General features: G+C 43.6%; 1 protein-coding gene across 2 annotated transcripts in view; it reads left to right on the top strand.

The window, feature by feature from the left end:
• The window catches only part of LOC119178250 (GTP-binding protein 10), a 43,783-nt gene that overhangs the window by 2,883 nt on the left and 18,964 nt on the right, over window positions 1-21,936 (top strand). For both annotated transcript variants that reach the window (XM_037429445.2, XM_075887294.1), the window contains exons 2-5: window positions 904-1,127; window positions 3,119-3,210; window positions 7,573-7,717; window positions 12,828-12,901. In XM_037429445.2, coding sequence (XP_037285342.2) covers window positions 904-1,127; window positions 3,119-3,210; window positions 7,573-7,717; window positions 12,828-12,901 — 535 coding nt within the window. The remainder of the gene's footprint in view (window positions 1-903; window positions 1,128-3,118; window positions 3,211-7,572; window positions 7,718-12,827; window positions 12,902-21,936) is intronic.

The following is a 21,936-nucleotide window of genomic DNA, read 5'->3' as shown; positions in this document are numbered from 1 at the left end:
TTGCTAGTAACGCATTACTCCCGTCTTGTTACCTTTTGTTGTAACGATGGCTTAGCGATGCGCTTATGGCAGGTTAACACTATAAAGTACAATCGGGACACTACTTAACTGGATGGGTGCAAAGACTTTTCGATAACTTTCAAGTGTAACTTGAGCCATAATTCTTCAGTTTGGCAGCTGTAGCATTGTTACTTTGTACATTGTGATGGCATTATTTTGTTATAGTTACTAAAATGCATGTGCTTGTAAGTAATGGCATTTCTGAAATGAAAAAGAAAAAAAAACAATTTTTTCAGACCAATTTTCACATTGCCGTCAGCATTGTACACCATCGTCCTTTAATGCAAGGGAACATGCGAGGGAACACACCTACAGCACTGTAAAGTGGCAGCTAACAAAAATACATATGCTGTTGGAGTTATCTATTGGAAAACACAATAATGAGTGACGGCAAGTGGACAAGTGCTGCTAGTTTACGCTCCTGCCCTGGCCTTGCTGGGCGCTGCTGCCAAAAGTGAACACACTTTCTTTAGCTGTTGGCTGATGGTAATGTAGGCAAGTGTCATGGAGAGCAGGCCACACGCGCGCGTTTCCTTTCATACTGGATGGCAGTATACCTTGTGTTATGTTCTCAACACAAGTATCTGGACCCGTCTACGCAACTATTTAGCTGTGCCGCCAAATGAAATATATTGTTTGTGTTTGTGAGATTTTATTTAGGGTTATTAGTATAATAGAAAATGTGATGCTGACTCACTGTCGTAACTGCATTTCAACATGTTGAAAGTATGATATGTTAGGGTTATCGCTCTAAAGCTGCATCACTTACTATAGATATGCTTGTGACAACATACTGTGGTGGGGATTGTCTGTGTTCTATATATGCCCATATTTGTGTTTCAGGAGACAGCCAAGGGGCCACGGTTGCGAGATGTGGGGCGCTTCATGGATCGCCTGCGCCTGAACATCCACGGTGGCACAGGCGGCACGGGCTACCCCCGCTACGGTGGAATCGGAGGCAGCGGAGGCAACGTCTACTTGAAAGCCATTGAAAAAATGGAGCTGAAGGACGTCGTCAAAAGTTATCCCGACAAGCGTATCAAAGCAGGTCATGGACAGAACAGCAAGTTAGTTGGGCGCTTAGTTGTCCTTTTGACCATTCCGTTATCCTACTATTCATGCCTTACTATTCCTTACATGTCAGAACGTATTGATCACCATCATAGGGTTGCTATTAAACTTAGTGACACCCAGTCTATTTATCTATTTTTGTTGGGTTGTATGTCATTAGGTCAGAACAGCCTTTAACAGGACATTGTAACTCTTACTGAAAGCTGGTCTTTTCAATAAACTTGTGTATTGGTGAAACTATGTAAAAAACTTACAATTCTACATTCACGTATCTTATTTCATTTTATGGCTGTACCCATCTAAAATTGCGTAATTGGAAATCTTTATTTGTACATTTTATTTCTTTGCTGCATCTGTTTTCTTTTGCCTTTTCTTCTTCTTAACCACTCCCCTCTATAATGCCATACGGCCCCGCGAGCAACATAGAATAAGTGAATTAATTAGCATTTATGGTGTACAAGAAAGCTGGTTTGTTTTAAATGAGCTGATTCACATAAAAAACTGATGCACATATATTTTAGTATGCAGTAAATAAGTCATGGTGATGAAATTCAATTAGGTGTTCTCCACCACAAGTGCACCTCGTGATCATAGTGGTCTTTTGGTTAGCACCAGAATGTAGTTTGTTTACTAGTTTAGTTTAATGTGAGAAGAACAAAATAGTACTTCAGGAAGGGGAGTGCCTACATACTGGCACCGAAATGTAATGAATCTTCAGGGGTTGTTTCCAGGGAGGCAGCAGCATGCATAAAACGTGTATGCTTGTTCTGATGTGGTTTGCAAAAGTGTCTATAACTACCACTACTACTTGTAGGCAAGTGAACAAAATGCAATTTCCAGGAATTTGCAAAACTGTTGCAAATAGTTCTGTAAATCCATAGAAAAAACATAATGGCAAAAATTTTATTTTCAGAGGTTACAAATTGGTCTCCTTAAATAGTGACATTAATTGAGAAGATGGGAAAAACACATAGTGGGAAAGAAGAGGGGAAAGACAAAAGCACTCTATAGTTCTTTACAGTATGACAAATGATGCTGATATTGTTTTCAATAGATTGGGACAACTTGTTTCTGACTATCGCTATAACTGCAAACATTTCTCGTTGACAGGTCAATACAAAACACAAATGTGCATTCTGGCTTTCAGTCCTTTGATTTATGTTATGAAGGGTTGCAAAAAGGTGACTAGAAGATTCCTAAATGCCTATAATTTAACTATTGTGAACACTACCATGCGTGAATGCAAAATGTTAGTTGCGAAACTTGAAGTAGATAGGCCCTAATCTGCTTCGCAATGCATGTGCTCCTCACTATCCTTTTCTTTCGTGTGCACACCAGTTGCTAAAGTTTGCCTTAGTTTCTAACTCTTGAGGTATGCATAAAGGGCACTCTAGGCAATGAAGGTGCTCATTTTCACAGACTCTGAGCAGTTTTCTGTTGTGTAGCTTGCTTAAAAAGTCATCTCCACAAGCTTGGAAGCACTGAGTAAAGGTGATAAACTATTAGTAAACTGTGCATGACGGAAAAAACAAGAAGCCTATTGTAAGTAAATTATTATTTGTGGTGCAACTCAGACAAGCTAATAAAAAGGAGAAGAAGGGATAGGGTGTCATTATCAGAGAGAGAAATGCTGTTCTTGAAGACAAAGTGAGAAAGAAATGCTGTTCAGAGAAAGATCAGAGAAAGAAATGCTGTTCCTGAATTCGTCATTGCACTTAAATTGTCACGTGGCCAAGCATGCATACATATATGAAACGTGGATTCTCAATAAAAATTAGTTGCTAGACTGGCGCCCTATTCAGTCTCCTTCTTTTTATTTTCTTTTCTGGGTCACACCACAAATATATTAAACTATGAATTTCCAACTCGCCCAAAAAACAGCACTCTATAGTTCCTTACAGTGAGACAAATGATGCTGATATTGTTTTCAATGGATTGGTACTTGTTTTCGCTTATCGCTATAACTGCACACATTTCTTGTTGACAGGTCAACACAAATCCTCGGCAGTCCAGGAACTGACATCACCGTCAAAGTTCCCGTAGGCGTGTCGGTCTACAATGGCCAGAATCACTTGATTGGTACGTCTCTCTACAGTATGCTGCGTCAAGTTGTCTTTGCGAAAAGCCTGGCGCATTTTTTAATTTATCCTTCATACATGTTCCAAATGGCCCTGCCGCAGTGGTCTAGTGGCTAAGTTACTTGGCTACTGACCCGCAGGTCGCGGGATCAAATCCCGTCTGCGGCAGCTGCATTTTCGATGGAGGCCGAAATGTTGTAGGCCCGTGTGCTCAGATTTGGGTGCACATTAAAGAACCCCCAATGGTCGAAATTTCCGGAGCCCTCCTCTATGGCATCTCTCATAATCATATGGTGGTTTTGGGACGTTAAACCCCACATATAAATCGTGTTCTAATCAGGACTGTCTGTCCTGACACCTATTCTTGAGTATTGTACTACTGGCGAAACATCATTTTTAGCCTCATCAACAACTTCTCTCACTAAACATCATTGAAATATCATTTTCGGCCTGCTCTCTTTGTTACAATTATGAATAATTGACAATTCATTGTAAATTGTAATTCCGGTCATGGTGGTCGCATTTTGGAGGAGTTGGAATGTTTGAGGCCAGTGTACTGCGTGATGTCTGTACACATTAAAAGAACATCAGATCATCAAACTTACCTGAGCCTTCCCCTACAGTGTCCCTCATCATTATAAAATGGTTTGGGGACATAAAATTAAGGCATTAATATTATATTGTCTTTGTAAGTTGGGTTCCAACAATTTGGCTATCGTTTTTACTGTTGAAAATTTTGTAGAAGACGAGGAGTGGTGGGTGATATTATTATTAAGATCACAGCAGTGTTCGGAACAAAGAAGAGGTCAACGGGTGGGCTTCACCATGAGCACAACGGCTCGTCCTTTCTTCAACGTTTTGGTGCCGAAACCCAGGAGGAAGGACCTTCGGAGGTGAGACAGAGGGTCCTTCACGAATTTCGACCGCAGGAAAAATTTGACCGAAGCTGAATTTTGACTGCAGTCGATGACGAACGCAAGGTTTGACATCGCCAACACCTTGCAGTTGGCCAGCGGAAAACATGCCAGCAAGCCGCCCATCTATCTTTGCCTGGTTGTATTGCTACCGCGTAAGTTTCACCTTCGACGTGTGTGATTCATCTTGGGCCCCCTGGGAGGATGTTGCAAAATAATAACGGAGCAACTTGGAGCGTGCCCCACTCTATGGAAGACGAGGAGTCAGAGAGCGAATCGTGGCACGCGCACGTGCTCGAGGCAGTTCACCGCTAGAATTGGCAGTAAATGGACGTCTCTCTTTCACGTCTGGGCGACAAGTCATTTCGCTACATTTACAATGCAACCTGAGTGGTCAGAACATCGAAGCCTTGTACAGTTAGGAGGAGCAAAATGTCAAAAGGCAAAACAAAATTCACATGCTGAGTTGTAGATTCTTCAAAATAAATATTTCTCAAATTTACGAGAATGCAAGCGATGCATCTATGAGTTGTAGTGAAGTTGTGTCAACAACTTCTCACACTGTTGGAGTATACTAGGTGGCTGTTTTAGAACTGCCCGAAATATCTCAGACTTTTGCAAACATGTCAAAATAATTCACGAAATTTATTTTTTAAAACATAACATCTTTTACATGAAGCATTATAATTCCTTAGTACTCATATATGTAATTTACATTATATGTATACAAGATGTGTTTCTGTAATCTGTCCCAACCTTACCTTTTTGGCAGACCACACCATTGATTACTTTTTCATCATAGCTATACACCACCAGCATTCCGCCGAGAAATATGCACACATTAGAACCCCAGGTCATCAAAATTAATCCACAGTTTCTTACTATGGTGTTGTCTCGTAATCTTACTTTGGCTTCGACATATGAGACACCGTGATTTTCGCGCAGCATAGCTTCAGCAACAGTCATTTACACAGCTTGCTGCTGCTGCTGCTGTTGTTGCTTAAAGGGACATTAAATTTACACAGTGAATCGGAACAGATTGATAAGTTGTGCTGTGACAAGTGTAATGTAATCAACTTCACCATCATACGATTATTATTAGAGGAGAAAGTTGAGGCAGAAGTGTCGTTTTCAAATTTCACTGAGGATTCTCCCATGCAACGTTACTGATTTAGAAGTGTATTTTTCGTATTTTGGTAGCATTGCCTCCATGAAATTTTCCAAAACTAACTATGTGAAGTCAGTGGCCTCCTCAAATTACAATGTACTTTATTTTTAATCATCGGGAAATATCTATCACCTAGTCGACACTGTGAAAACCATTTATGTTGTGGTGTTTTGTTGCGGGAATTTCACGGTGCCTTCGCTTGCCCAATTTTTTTTTCGTGTATTTTCTTCCTTTCTGCGTGTATTTTTTGTGGTATGGGTGGCGTTTTTAGTACTATGAACTGGCAAATTACTCCTACGCAGTAATTTTTTTCTGACTTCAGTATGTTCACTTTAATGTATGTATAATCTCTTTTGCTTTAATATACCTGAGTAGCGAAAACACTGCAGGACAGAAGACAGCTACTATGCACGTACAGCAACAACACTGCAAGGGTTAACTTGCATGTGTGATTGTAGGATATCTGAGAAGATTGTAACAAATGGGGAGCAGCTGCTCCTGCATTTCACGTGGTTGACAACAAGTATGTTTGGAGACCCAACCACGCAACTCGCTGTAGGCTGTGCTTTCTTGTTGTGATCTTCCTTTCCTCTCAACTTCATTTTCATCCTCAACACAAGCTATGATGTGCATTCAAGTTAGGCATACAATTGTTATCTTGAAGGGACACCAAAGTGAAGCAGGGACTTGACTTAGGTTGATAACTGCACTAACTAACTCTAACACTCTAACGTCTCAAGTTTCACTATCATGAGTTCATTATTTGCCGAGAAAATCAATGCTGAAGTTTAATTTTTTACAAAATTTCATGCCGAAGTCTATACACATGATATCACAAATTTCAATACGTATTTGTTGTATTTCCGTGATATAGGCTCTGTGAAGTTTTCTGAAACTTGGTGTATATATGTTAAGTCTACAGGACCCACAGATAGCAATGTGCTTCATTTTTACCAACTAGAAACTATTAGGACCACAGTAGACACCTTCGAAATCTGTGACGTCATAGTGTTTGGTGCGGGAATCTCAAGCTGTCATTTCCACCCGCATTTTCTTTTCGCACGTTTGTTCGACCACTGTGTGTCCTCTCGCAGTAAAAGGAGTGTTTTCGCAATTGGGAAATTGTACTTCACTAATACACTAAAAATCTTTCTGATCTTAAGTGTCCCTCTAGTAGGACAGTGGTACCTCTCGGATATTTTTTTCACGGAACCAGAAAAAAAAAAATTATGCTGTAGCCAGGCAACTTACATGCGCATGCTGTCAAAATCCAAAGAAACTGTGATTGACTATTAAAACAGACACATTGCACACAACTATACTTCAGAAGAATTTGTTCATCAGTTTAAGCCTCGAAAAAATTCTTTGGTGGAAACCTGCCACTTCTTTTATGCTGCTTCCAGAAGGAGACTCTTTTTTGGGCACTTGGTTAACCTGGTGGCAGTCCACCGTGTCAAAGTAACTGACACACCTTTTCAGTACATCCACTGCACTAAAAGTATGCAGTGTGCCGGGAAGGAAGATTTTGGGAATGTTGAAAAAGGAATTGCAGTATACATAGGAATCTGTAGGTTGTCTGCTTGAGCAAAATGCTGGCAATGTTATATGCAGAAAGGCGAAGTAGTGAGATATATATAAGGCAACTCTTGACTGCCGTGCAAGGTTACTGCATCTGACTAGCCCGATGTTTGCATTTTTTGTGTTATTGCTTGGCTTTTGTGAATATTTGAGCACTTGGAATATTTGAACTGCAGTTGAGCGGTGTTACACTGTAAATACACCAATCGTGGCAAAATCTTCAAAGTTAAATAAACATAGTATCGTCACATTGATTCTTCAGTTTTTAAGTTGAAATGCTTGTTACACTAGCTTTTATGCTAGAAGCATAGTAAATTTTAAAATGTAATGTATTTTACAGGCTATAGCTTGCATTGTACAGAAAGTCAAATTCTGCTACTGTTCACAGTTTCTTCCATTTTCATTTCAACCATAAATAATGACATTCCCACGTGTCTTGTTTCACTTTAAATATTGTGCAGTTTACTTGGGTCATGACAAATAGGCTCATTTTTATTTATTATATGTGATATATAGTACTTGAATTGGATTGAAAATTATTCCACCAGGTCATCGATTACTTTGAATTCGCTTCGAACCTAAAATTTGCTATTCGTACAAGCCTAGTATTGTTATTGGTAAAGTTTAACATGCACTTTTTTTTTCTCTGTGTGCATGTGCCCTTTCCAATATGTTTACATCATCAAACTGCCATCACATGCAGGGGACCTCATCAAACCTAATGACAAGATCTTGGTGGTTCGAGGGGGCCAGGGAGGCAACCCCAGGAACCAGTACCATGGACAGAAGGGCGAGGTCGACAACATCACCCTCAACCTAAAGCTCATTGCAGATGTGGGCTTTGTGGGGTGAGGAGACTTGCCGTCGCAGCTCGGCATTCAAAGTTCACTGAACATTAGTGTGTAATACTCATGTTGTACCCAAGCACCCAATATTCCGTTCAATTGATTTGCTCTACATGTTTTCTTATTCATCTGGGTCATTCCATGCCGAACATCCCAGCCATTTTGGCAACCATCTCAAATGCATTCAAAGAGAATCGCGCTGATTTACTGCATTGAGAACAGTAAACTGCTAGAATATTTCGGAAAGAAAAAATTTTTAGGAGGGAAGCTCCTCAAGGTGTGGGTAGGTCGTCACCGATATATGAAGTACGTAGTCACCTCGTTTCAGGATTCGCCGCTAGGTGATAGTTGTTGGTGGAATAAACCAATACAGATGTTATAAAACAGATGGTGTGCATGTAGTTTTATGATGAACAAGCAAAAGAAAATGTTATACTAACGCTAGAGGGTGCTTTCATTTGAAGTTCCTTATGCCGTGGGTCGTGCGTCGGTGATTTATGAAGTAGTAGTAGTAGTAGTAGTAGTAGTAGTAGGTAGCCACCTCTAGTTTAGTTTTTGGAATGTCCGCTGGATAGTGGTACGTCTATATGATGAATGTATGATGAAAAGATTCGAGATAGCGGTACTTGGAGTGTTCACTAGATGTACGGACGGGCAGACAGGAACATGGATAAACGCGCAGACCGACGGACGGACAGACAGATGCACCGATGAACGCACGCAGGGGCGGACGCACAGACGAACTAAGGGGCAGACGTACAGACGCACGGAAGCGCGGACAGACTGACGGACGCTTCGCCCCACTCATCATCATTCAGTTCGTGGATATGCTGTGATTTTTTCGGTCACGGGGCTGCCTTCTGAACTTGCTGGAGTGTCATTTTGGGTGCTGTTTGTGGAAAAGTTTATTTTGGAAGTACCGTTTCTTTCTATACCAAATTTGGTCTACATGTTAAGTAAAGGTGCTTTTGTAAGGTGTTTGAAGCTCAGTAATATTTGTGCAATTTTACTGGCAGATCAAGGATTTAGCCAAAATATGTTATATTTGCATTCTTTTCTATTGCAATACTGCACTTTGTACGAATATCTGCGAATACCTGAATAGTGAATACTTCCCCCCATAGAAGGTATATTTAGAGAACAAAATATTTTTAGACCTTTCAAGCTGCTAAACTTTATGAGAAAAAAAAATCACAAATTTCGCAATATTGTCATTTTTGTTCGTATTGAGACATAATTTGCACCATGCGGGGCTCCAATTAAAAATCACCTTTATACCTAAATCAAAACCAAATAAGCAGTTCTTTCCATATGGCAAATCTTATCATTACATTTTTTGTTTAAGAAAGATAATAATTTTTGAACTTTCCCATTGGCGCCTATCTTCCGATTTGGTCGTACAACAGCTGCCGCCTTGAAATTCTTCATTGCCGTCAATGCGAAAGCTCAAGCCATTCATCTCTGTCCTTGGTTGATCAAGATCATCAGGCGCATGGTCTCGGCGCTGAAGACGCCCACAACAACCAGCCCACCGAACAGGCGTTGTCTCTTTGTTCTCATTATTATAAAGGGGCAGTTGATGAAAACGAAATTCTACGTCTTCGATTCCTCGTCAACGGTACCCACCAACGTGAAGCCGCGGTAAGTGCCACTTGAGGATGGCGTCCAGGCCTTGTTGGTACCTGATCACCTGCTACCACTGCTACCACCATTCGGGGATAGCGTCTAGGCCTGCTCAGCGGCTCCTGACTGCTGCACCCATACCTGTCTACGGCATGGGACACCGTCCATGCTTCTTCGGCAATGGATCCCACCATTCTGAGTTTCGGGACGGCTGCGTACTCCGCTTTCAGGATCGAGGACATTGCTGCCGCACTAATTGCTGCGATGACGACATATACCGCTGCCGTCGCCAAGAGCTGCTCGGGCGGTTCACTCAGCGAGGCAGCACAGATCATGCGCGCTGCCACACACCTGTCACAACAACTGGCCAGCTTGGCGTCGCCTTCGTGCATGTCCTGTGACACCCCGGTGAGTACCGGGGCCCCCACAGGTATGTTCAGGAATACCGTCCAGGGCTTATCGAAAGCCTCATCTGCTAATGACGTGAAGCACATGTGTGCACTCAAGCAACTATCGCAGCAGCTTGACCGCTTGGTATCGTCGAACTTCGGGTGCTCGCCTGCCGCTGTGCTTCTGTCAGCTGTTTGGGCAGTGATGATGTTCTGAGGCTTTCAGGACGTCTTCGAGTGGTTGTCAACCATCAACTCACTTGGCATCTATCATGGCTGGCCGGAGCATGGGAAATGGCTGGTGGCTATCGACCACCTTTGCGGTGCCGCTAAGGCATGGCATGCTTAAGAAGGCATCCGGTAGCAATTGTGATCGGGGTGGTGCGCTAAGTTAACTAGCCTTTTCCGCCCAATTTTTTATGCTTGCGAACCCTTTTCTACTGAACAAGTCTCTACCACCCAGGAGAGCTGCGAGACGCACAAATACGATCGCGCAGCTCGGGCTTCTATCATCGTGCCCTCTCACGAAGACTGAGATCGTGAGGGGCACCATCCTGATGCGGCAGCTGTACCCTGTACCAACGTGCCCCCTCTCAGACATCAAGCTCCACTGGTGCACCAGCTCGATGGGCCATCGGAGTCCTCGAGCCCCACAACAAAATGCTTCCCCGGCTGCCTTAAAGTCGACGTCGAACGCTGAACCTGTACTCCCCCTCTTTGCCGGTATTCGACGTCATAACATCATCGCAAGAGGCCGAGGTCGTTCTTCAGACAGTGAAGTTTGACAAGCCGGCTTTGGATTTACCTTTGCTGAGGCATGTGCAGATGCCAGATCCCCCATGCTTGACAGCCCTTCAGTGAAGGTGCTGGTAGAGCCCAAAGCACCGAGCCCTCCCACGGTGGTCTAGGGGCTAAGGTACTCGGCTGCTGATCTGCAGGTCGGGGAATCGTATCCTGGCTGCATTTTCGTTAGAGGCGAAAATGCTGTAGGCTCGTGTGCTCAGATTTGGGTGCACATTAAAAAACACCAGGTGGTCGAAATTTCCGGAGCCCTTCACTATGGCGTCTCTTATAATCATATGATGGTTTTGGGACATTGAAATTCACATATTAATCAAGCCCAAAGCACCGATGCATAGGCTTGCTGACTTAAATCATGAGGGACATGACCTCGGCGCTGAAGATAGAGACAGTAGCCGCTACAACGAAAGTTTCATTGAATCTCTTGAGCCACGCAAGACCACCCACAAGCCCCAGCCAGAAAAAAACAATCTCTGTCATTCATAGCCTCTGGCGTGTGAGCTCGTTCCCCAGAACCACCACTTCATTCAGACAGCTACTGTATTGCCTTCAGGCTGCGTGGACAACATTGAACGTTCTTGCACAGCATCCGTCACTGATCGACTGGGCATTGACAAGTTAAGAGGGAGAAGCACCACAACCGAGGTAGCTTTGGGTACCTGTGTTAAATTTGGCGGGATGTGCAGAAAAGTCCAAGCTCGTTAGCGTCCTTCCTCCAGTCAGTATGTACTGACTCCTGGTGTAAACGTGAAAGAAAACCACAAACTAGATCATACGTGCGACCACAAACTGCATGCGGACAGGTCAACCGTGCGACCACAACGATGCAGTCAGTGCCACAAACCAGAAACATCGCCGTTGGTAGCATTCCAAGCCAGTTCATAGCACGTCCGAGACCTGCGAGCACTACGAAATAGCCAGTGCTGCCCACCAGACACATTTATGATAAATCCGCGAGCCAAGTCGCAGCATGGCCAAGACAGACCACTGGGATGCAGCCAGCCCCACCGACCAGAACTTGATGTACTTGCAGTCATGGCCAAGTATAACGACAAAGATCGACATCGAGGTTCTGGCGTGCAGAAGTTTGCTCGAAGCAGAAGAGAAAGACAAAGGGCAATAAGAACAGCTGGCCCAGCATACCGCCGTTGTATCTTACTTCTTGTTATCACAATATGAAGGTAAAAGCAAGCGAGCAAGCTTCTCCCACCATCCGGCTGCTTTCGGCATTGACGCCCACAAAGCAATGTCTGGGACAACCTGTGGTGGAGGTTTCGGTGAAGTGCATTAGAACCGTACTTTTTGCTACTGTCACTCGTGTCATCATCGACTGACACCAAAGAATGAAACGCCAGTCAAACGCTGGTCAAAATGCTGTGTGTAGTTCAGCCTCTGTGATGTCATCGCATGTGGTATTTTTGTGTTGTACGAACACCTGCGGAACAGCTCTAATGGGATGCTAGTTGCACTGAAGCAAGGCGGGCTCGCATACGTGCCCATACACCGAAAGAACAGAGGAGGAACGCTGCAGCTCAACACACATTCGACCTTGTTCAGTACATTTCGTATGGTTCCTAAATATCCTAGCCTTACTTCGTATAAGACTGTGATTTATTGCCATCGCATTCATTGCTTCGGCCTTGTGCCGAAACTGTGACTATTTTGGTTCATGAAAGACATCTGGAAACAAAAGGGCCCCCAGTGAGTTGACAATCGAGTGCAGCTTTTAGTTCTGACCTTGGTGTTGAATTTGGATTTATAATCACAGTGTCAGGACCTTGATAATAAGTGTATTGTTCAAACTTGTGTGCTGACAATCTTGTAGACGCTCTGTAAAGGAAAAATGTCTTTCAGCCCGTCGTTTCAATCAAATCTTCATGTTCTATGAAGTGTCGCTTACTGGTCTTGTTACTAAAAAACCTCGCTTGTAACCGTCCTCATCAGTTCAGTGCCGCACTTAACCTTATGAACATGCTACACCAACAAGGCCCGTAATATACGTTAACGTGTAACTTGCCGTGCAGATAGATACAGATGAAATCGATAACATTATGTACCTGCGCCGTACACAAGCTTCCTATGGTTTCAAGCTACTTACGGCATGTGAAAATATCTAAACAATAGAGGCACAATGACTGCTAAACTAGGAAGGCAGTGTGTCCAAATATTTGGTCAAATGAGGGGGATTTCCGCATTGTAGTTGTATGCAAATAGCCTTATTTTTTGGCTTACCAACCCGTTAGTGTTTACATAGACTGTACAATTGAAGTGTGTTCACTCTTACCGTCATATTTTTGCAGTTTCCCTAATGCCGGCAAATCAACACTGCTGAGGGCACTGTCGAGAGCAGCACCCAAGGTTGCCAGCTACCCTTGTAAGTATATCGGCTGTGACTCCTGTCGCACATGTTCTAAATAGCGATATGCCCAAGATGACCTTTAGAAAACTATAAATAAAACTCATGAATGTAACTATTAAAGGCCAACTTCGGCGATTTTTCGAGATCATTGGACCTCAATGAATTTCAGGGTTTGCATTCATTTTTGCATTTACCTCGTTTATGCCAAATTGCAGGCTAGAGAATTTAGCAGGTTGTTTTGAAATAATTCTATAGATTAGCCCCAAAACGCTCACTTGACTTGCCAGAATTATTGGCAACATTGTGTGTGTAATGTCAAGCTCTGCAAGGCAACAAAAGTGACGGAACTTAGGTGCCACTGTAGCGTCTGCTGTGGATCGGGTCTTTGGCCGGCACATCCTTGTTTGATCGTGTGATTTCTTTTTCCATGTGGGTGGGTGTGTGATCGGTGGCGAGTGGTTTGTGTTGTGGGTCACATACGATAACAGCCCCTAAACACTCACAACTGATGACTGCACTTCGTCTCGATAGTGGGGTGTGTTAGCTAGCGCTGCCAGGATACCGCACGGAAAGTGCTGTTAATATCATGCCTGTTAAAGAGTGCACATGCTTGAGCTTCAACATACTGAAACACTTTTTGTTACGAATGCCGGATCTACTATGACAGCATCTTTCGGTATATGGTAAGCTGCACATCGTGAGAAAGGTACTTGCTCGGCTCATGTTAATAATCAATCTCAAATAAGTCATACTGCGCTCCTCAAACTTATGCTCTCTTTCGATGATAATATTAGTGGTCTCAGATTGACGATGAACTTTTTGACGTGAGCCGCAGGTACATAGCCGCAGTCACAAACTTGGACAGCCTGGAAAGTGGTGCCATCTGTTGGCGTTACGTGCAACCAGGCAAGCAGATGCAAAAATCTGTTCCGCTTTATCGAAGAAGAATGGCAGTGCTCATGGACCTCCAAATTTGACCTAATTGTAGCTGTCATTGTCTAACAGCTCCATGAAGCTTGTGCATCTGGAACAATCTATCACAGCTGGGTGTCTGGGCTCCCCAGCTTTCGCAGTTTTCGTACTCGGCACTGGCGCAACCGGCATGCCTTGCACGATATCCCGTCCTTACCAAGCAGTGCGTCATACGTAGACAGTGCACTCGGTTTGGTTAGGTTTCAATATTACGGCTTTTTGCTTATTTAAAATAATTTTCGAGGTGAGCATTTCAGCTATAAGGCACGGGACAAGAATGTCTCAGGAAGGCAGGAACACAATTACTCTGACATGGTAAAAAAATTGCCGGAGTTGGCTTTTCACAGTCTTACTTATAGAGGATAGTATTTGAGACAAATCAGAACACAAATTAAAGATACTATGAATGAAAATACCTGCCATCTTCACACAAATTTTACATTGAGGAGGAAGTACTTTACTGCACGTAAAGTTCCAATGGAAATATTAATGAATATGCATTAATTATAGCTTTTTAAATATTTGTATGAGGACAGTTTTAGATACAGAAAAGTTGTAGGACATGACAATTTGTCACATATCTCTTTTTGGTTAATCCCAAAAAATGCATGAATTTCGGAATATGAGTAATCGAAATGGAAGGCCCTGATCCAAGATATATCAAAACTGAGTGCACGGGTTGCTCAGAAAATGCAGCAGCTGGGTTTCAACAAACTGCAAGTTCACATGGCGAATTTTGAAAAGAGGCATTGCGGAGCAGAATCTGGTCAGGGAAACTTAAAATTGTCTGTAATGAACAAGGGGACTACTTATTCTTTGTGTTTATTGGGTAGGGCTTTTCCGTTTCTTTCTTAAGCTCGAAATACGCATGAAGAACTTTTTTACTTGTCTGTGAGAAGAAGAGCGACAGTGGCAGTCTCTTTTACACTGACAGCAAAAAAAAAAAAAAAAAAGGTTGAAGTTAAGCTTCATTTGGTTCAGAGTTTGATAAGCACAGAGCCTCACCCGGAATAAATAAGTAGTGCGATTGTGTTTGAGACAACTGGTCATTTTTCTGGCCACGTTAAGCTGCAGTGCACAAATTTTTTTTTTTTTTTTTTCAAAGTTAGTCCCGTGATGGTTCATGCTGACGTTACTCAGCAGGGGCATTTTCTGGGCACCCGGTGCGCTCATCTTTGATATTGCCTAAATCAGAGCCTTCAGTTTCTATGCATAATACCTGTATTTAAGTGTGTTCTTGGGCATTTCTAGAAAGTGAATATGGCATGAATTCTCATGTCCTATAACTTTTTTCATACCGTGATGATGGAACGCGTTTATTTACGCAATAGAATCATTGTGAGAGGTAGAGCTATGCTCATAGCCAGACAGGAGACCGAGCTGCTCGTGAGCCAGTCCCGCTTCGACCTTGTCTTCTTCATGCGCCCATCGAGATGTGTCATTTCCCTGTTCGCAGACGATGCCCACTTGGTGAGTTAGTAGGAAGGTTGACGACGTTACGGCTTGAGGCGTGTGAGGTGTATCAATATAAACAGCTGCCCTCACACTTTATGTGCAGCAAAGTATTTTCACATTGACATAGACCTGGTGTGGGAAGGTCGCGGGTTCCTGACTGGCATAACATTTGTGTAAAAGATCTGTATTGTCAAAAAAAAAAAAAAAGAACGCCTCATATATCATGCTCCTTCATCTACAAAGCACCTTCATGGAACCAGCTTTGTGCTTAGAAATGGTTTATACTAGAGCTGTGCGAATAGCAAAATTATGGGCATGAAGCGAATTCAAATATTGAAGTGTAAATGCAACTAAATTGGGTATTTTTTGGATATTTCTTAATATTTAACTAATACTTTGATGCGAAATTTCAGAAAAATGGCGGAGAGGATACCTAAGCATATTCTTATGAGATAACAACTTGAAAGTGTTTTTCTTGGCTAGGTTGACGAAATCCTGTTGGGAGTGGTGTTTCATAGTTGCCTTCTGAAAAACGAGGCAGTGCAGAGGCTGAATTGTCTTTATGTGCATCGTTTGGGGCAACCGAAGTGTTGCCTGAATTTCAGGTCCCAAACACCAATAATTGAGCCTCCACCTCTGTCGTATCTTTCATCTCCGCGTTGGAACCAGCGTTTTCTCGCGTCAATACATTTGCGACTCTAGCAAAGCTTGAAAAGCAGCTTTGACGTAATACGCAAGTGTGATGGGGTGAAACATATTGAAAATTTGAAGGAATTACCATGGTCCCTCAATACTTTTTACTGGTCATGAAACTCCCGCGAAAGTTTCATATAGGGACAAAAGTGGCCACCAGAGGCGCCACCGTATACAGGAGGGCATTGATCTGCCGTGCTTGGTAGGGCAGGTGCGCGTTCGCAGAAGCGTTTGCCGTCAAATACACTTCTTCAGATATTTTCCTTCTCCGTGTTCTCGCTAACAAATCATAGCAGTGATTAGTATTGTCAATATTGTACATAATGCGCGTTGTCGAATTGCCCACGTCATTGATTGCTGGCAATGTTTTGACTGAGAGTATCTGTCAAGTGATGGATGTGTTCGTGACATTTTTTACATTTCTCGATTTCTGTATAGTCGCTTTCGGGCTTAAACCGAACACTTTCTTTTTTTTGTCCACTTAGATATCTCTTTCAATTTTTTTCAGCTTTTTATGTGCGAAATATTTCTGCCTAACGGAGATAAATTGGTGTGCCACTTACCTAGCAGTGGGTAACATTTTGAACTATGCAACAACGCTGCGCCTTGCAAGGAAATGTGGGTGAAATTCTCGGCATATTTTTTTGCTGCAATTACTGGCAATTGTCAAGAATTCCAAACTGCCATGAGCTCAGGTACATAGAGTTTATTTAAATCTGCGTGGATGAAACTGTGGATGAAAAGTTGGGAGATAGAGTGAATGACACAAAAAAGATCACTGAAAAAAAAAATTTATGCCCCTGGTTTTCTCCCTCCTCTGGCCGGACAGGATGGGCGACCACCAGCACGAAGCAGTTTGTTTTGTTCACGCGTAAAAAAGTGCAGACGGCACTTACCGTATTTACTCGATTCTACCGCGCCCTCGATTGTAACGCGCACCCGATTTCCACCGCAAAAAAAAAAAAAAACGTAAGACATCAATTGCAACGCGCACCCATTTTTCTCACTGGCCCGCACGATCACACCACTCGAAAAAACGACTCCTTTCGGGAGCGTCTTCCATTTAAATATGAGGTACGGGCGAAGCTTGTGCCCATCTGACGTGTAACGGAGCATTGCCGTCACTGTAGTTTTACCGTGGACCGATGCCAGCACGCGAACTTGCTTCGCCCCCTTCTCGACGGTTGGGGTGCCAGGCATGTCGAAGTAAAGAGGCGTCTGATCGGCATTCCCGATTTGCCCAAGCAGGTAGCCGTTGTTGCGCCGCAAGTTTAGGACGAACCTCTTAAAAACTGTGAAGCTTTTCATCGTACTCTTCCGCAAAACTTTTCGCATATGCATGTTCCCCTTCGGAAGGAAAAGCCTTTCCTCTTCATGAAGTTAGTTAGCCAGCACCTGCTCGCTTTAAACTGGCTCCGCATTAGACCTTTTTCTAAGACTAATTGCATAGCCCGCACTTGGAGCGGTTCTGTCGTCACGGGCCGCTCTGCCGCTCGCTCCTCAAGCACATACTCGCCGAGCAGCTCTTTAATTTGCGGAAACCGACCCTTCTGTGGTCCACTGAAGCCTTTGCGTGAAGCTTTGCTGTCGACAACCTTCTGCTTTTGTTTCCGCCGATCCCGCACACACGTTTCTGGAACTCCGAACGACCGCGATGCGGCCCGATTTCCGTCCGCTTCTGCACACGCGATGAGTTTTCTTTTAAAAGCGGAATCGTGGTGCACTCAAGTTTTTGGAGTCGGCCCTTCCACGCCGTCAATGCTAATGCACTACTAGATGACGAACTCCTCAGCACATACGAAGTGCCGCACATGGGAAACACATAGGCAGAAATGGCTGACGCGCCATGCCGACGCACGTAGGGGGCGGCCATTTTGGATTTGCCGATGGCAATAGATTGACCGTATTTCTTTTGTTCGTACTCGATTCTAACGCGCATGCGATTTATGAACTCGCTTAACGGGAAAAAAGGTGCGCGTTAGATTCGAGTAATTACGGTATTAAAAAAGTGCGCAACTTCTGCCGTGGTGCTCACAAAATGTGTTCCACAGCCAACACTGGTCGAGGAAGTGCGGTCGTCCAGCAAGATGTTTTCAACAATGTTCATGTAGACATTGGCACAGGCTATATTTTCTATGGTGCGCATTTCAACATGTTCCTCCACAATTTGCAAGAGGCGCAATATTTGCTCCGATGGCACTTGCAAAAATCCTCTCGTCTTAATTGCAGTCAATGCAGTTGGCTCTCGGGAGTTGCTTCTAAGTGTTTGGAGGCAGTCCTTGCAGCTTATTTTAGCAAACTTCTTTGCAACATAGCCGCCAAGGTAATCCAAAATGCAGTCCCTCGTTGACTCCGGATGAATCATATCTTGCATGCATTCAGCAGGCTCCAGCAGCATATCATCAAAAAGACACGCCAAGGTATCAATCTGAAACGTAAATATTTTTTCATAACACAACGGCAAGAGTGAGAAATTTGAAAAGTGAAAAAGCAGAATGGAAGCTCTTATATCATACGACCAGACGTGCATGTCATTAGCATCAAAGGGATAGACAACATTCAGCACATTTTTATACGATGGAGAGACACCCTACGAGCAGCGTTGGTGTGCTATTAAAATGTTTACCTGATTAACAGTAGGTTCTTTATGTTGAAAGAGATCCTGCATTTTTAAAAGGAGACGTGGACCATCCCCTTCAACTGAGGCTCGCTGTGGCGGACGGATCAAGTTCTCCGCCGAGAGCAACCGGTAAATGAACAAAAATTGCTGAACCGTTGGCTCTCCCCCTGCTCCAGCAACATGCCGTGCTATGCCAAAAAACCTCTGAAAGAGAGAAAAGTGCAAAGAAAATGTCTTCAACTAGCGAAAACGTTTAAATTTACCTCGAGGTGGTCTTGTCCAAAGTTTCCAACTAAAACATAGCGAAAGCCACATTTCAACAGCTTTTCGACAAGCGTCACTGTGCTGTGCAAAGTTATTCTCAGAGCATTGCAAGTTGGCTTGCTCAGAAAGAAGAGTTGCTTTTGCTTTGGTAAACTCTGGTTGTAAGTGAGCCACCTGTCAAGCCACTCGATGTTCTCCTTCAGTGTCTGAAAAACAATCTGATTTAATTGGAATTTCAAAGGAAGCGACGATAGCTTTGAAATATTTGGGCTTACAGCAATGTGTTCTGCTTCATTATACTGCACATCTTGTGGCCTCTTGGAATTTAAGCAGTCGAATAGAATATCTGTTCGTCTCGCAAAATCCGAGGTTGCTTTGGAGCCACGTAGTTTCACACATTCTTCTCTACTGGGATAGAAGTCCATTGCTGAAGCGGTGCTTTCACTGAAGAGCTGAAAGATTTTAGAGAAGTTATATGGCAGAGTGCTGTATTTTCATGAAGGAACAGCACTTTTTGATACATACTAATAATTAATGACACATGCTAGAGCAGACTTGCCTGGACAGCAAGTTTCACTCTCAGTTTTTGGAAAGCGTTGGGCCTGATGTGTGCTTTCGTAAGCTTTGGCACAGCCCGAAGTCCAGCTTGCTGCTCCTCATAGTCTAGCAGAGCTTCAAAGTGGAAATGCTGTACTTCTTTGTCACCAGGCAACTGTTACATTAAGAAAAAGCCTGTGAGACAAAACAGCCAGAGCACTGTGATGACTTATCTTAAACTGTGTTTTACCCACCAGGAATTTGCCAGCCTTCAGAAGGTTATTCCTGATGCACTTGAAGATGTGAGGTGGGTCAATTATGACCTGAATGACTTCGGAGGAGTCACATGGATGCTCAAATGACGTTGATACTCTGGCGATATCGCCGCTGACACCTAAAAGGAACACATTTCTATTATTAAGATCACGTACTACATACCATGAGGATAAATAATGTCTATAAATATTTACCCAAAGAGTACAATGCTGATTGGTTCGAAGTAGAATTATTGCAAGTGACTGCATCCACGACACCGGCATTCGACAGGAGTACAATGCAATGCAGGAGCAGTTTAGCAATAGCAGAGCCTGGTGCAGCCCCTGACGTGCAAAACGCTCCGACAGTCTGCGACCATTCACCGAGGAATGGTCGGAAAAGGAACACTAACACATGGTCACCATCTTTCACTTGGTCAGTAGGCTTCGTGTGCTCTGCTAAGTCGACCTTTCCAAACAGTGTCATATCCGATTCCCTAACATGAAGGCTCCTTCTCACGCTCATCTCGTCAAACATCAGGACCCCTAAAGAAAAAAAGTATTATTTCAGCTGTTTACCTAAAGTCCAGAAAAATCAAATGCAAAAAATTAAAAATTGATACCTCGGCGTTCTCTCTCTGGAATATTTCCCACTTTGTCTTTGAGGATGGCAAATAAATTTTCATCAAATCCAAAGCCGGCCTTCAGCTTTTTAGGGAGGAGTAGAGTGTGTGAGGGTCTGGTAGAGGCAGAAAATTATTCTCGTGAAGAAATGTATAAACTGCTGTCGATTTGATTTTCAGCAGTAAACAGTCGTAAAGCCATTCTTTTTTGTACCTGCAATAAATAAAATGCAGATTTTTGTGTTCACGATTCAGTGACAGCACCAGCAAACAGCACTATCAAAGTAAAACAAAGTATTGCATTTTGGTCCACAGCATCACTTTTCAGTTTCTATCATTATCCAGAAAGAAAACGCGCACACTCCGAAAACCGCACTTCACATAAAACTCCAAACACACTTCACAAACGGGATCTTACCGTGCTGCTTTCGTACACTTCATATTTGCCTTCATAATGCACTGGTCTATAATGAGCTTCTCGCGGTCTGACAGCTTGTGAATATCTCCGTACATTCCATCTTTTTTATTCGCGTGCACCTCTGCTTTTGCGAGTTTCCGCTGGCATGATTGAAGCTGTTGCTTCACGCTGCGAAGTTGCCCCTTCACTCTCTGCAGCTCCGATGCTGAACAAACTGGGACCTCTGTTTGACACTCTGCATCAGCGAAGCCTGGGTGATTCTCAGTTCTTACAACATCTGCAAAGACTGACAAAGAGCGAATTTCATAAGGGAAGGAGCCAATTTTGTTAGCGTATAGTGAGCAAAATTTGTTAGCGTAGTGAGTGGTTAGGATACTTGCAAGCTTTGTGCCAGACTTACCGTCGATTTCTTCGTCGGCTGCACTGGAGACGTCCTCATTTGCAACTGTCGCATCACAGTCTGGAGAAAGCTCTCGCGGCCTTTTTACAAGTGGGCGCTTTGTTAGTCCACGCGAACGCTGTTTTGGTTTGGAGAGGTAAGCAGGCAAACCTTCGAAAATTCTTGATGCGGCGCCTTCCACCAGTCTTGGCCGATCTCGATGTTCCCATTCACTGTACACACGTCCGCACGTACGATGTCACTTGGATCGAAATGTTTTTCGCACACGTGAACATACTTCGAGTCGAACGAAAATCCGACAGTCTCCTGTCGTGGGGTGGCACGTTTCCACCTGTCGCGTTGTTCCGCGTCGGCTGGTAAACAGAACAGGGAGACTTTTTCGACGTTGCCCTTGTATCTCGAGCGACAGCCCAGCACACAGCAGGTGTTGGGCATCGTGGTCACGACGAAGTGACCGCGAAAAGAGAAAAAAAAGGTGCAAGCAGCAGAAACAACACCACTCCGCGCTCACACTCGGCTAATGGCGGCCAGCAGCAGGCGGCTTCCTCGTCCCCCTTGTAGCTGCGCCAGCGCCGCGGCGCGGAAAGTGCGGGCGGTATATGAAGCTCTCCCATTGAGTTACTCGGGAGTTTCATGACCAGTAAAAGTATTGAGGGACCATGGAATTACTGTCGATAGGACATTGACAGTATTTGTATTTGATATCGTCTAGATCAGTGTTCGAATAGTTTGAAATGTAAAATTCCAGTGTGAAACAAATTGCATAGCCAACACTGTACGAAAAATATTGGAAATCTCGAACATTCATGCACCT

Source organism: Rhipicephalus microplus, chromosome 1, assembly GCF_043290135.1.
Source record: "Rhipicephalus microplus isolate Deutch F79 chromosome 1, USDA_Rmic, whole genome shotgun sequence".
NCBI lineage: Eukaryota > Metazoa > Arthropoda > Arachnida > Ixodida > Ixodidae > Rhipicephalus > Rhipicephalus microplus.
Note: the sequence above shows the minus strand (reverse complement) of the source record. Positions and strands in the feature narration are given on the sequence as shown.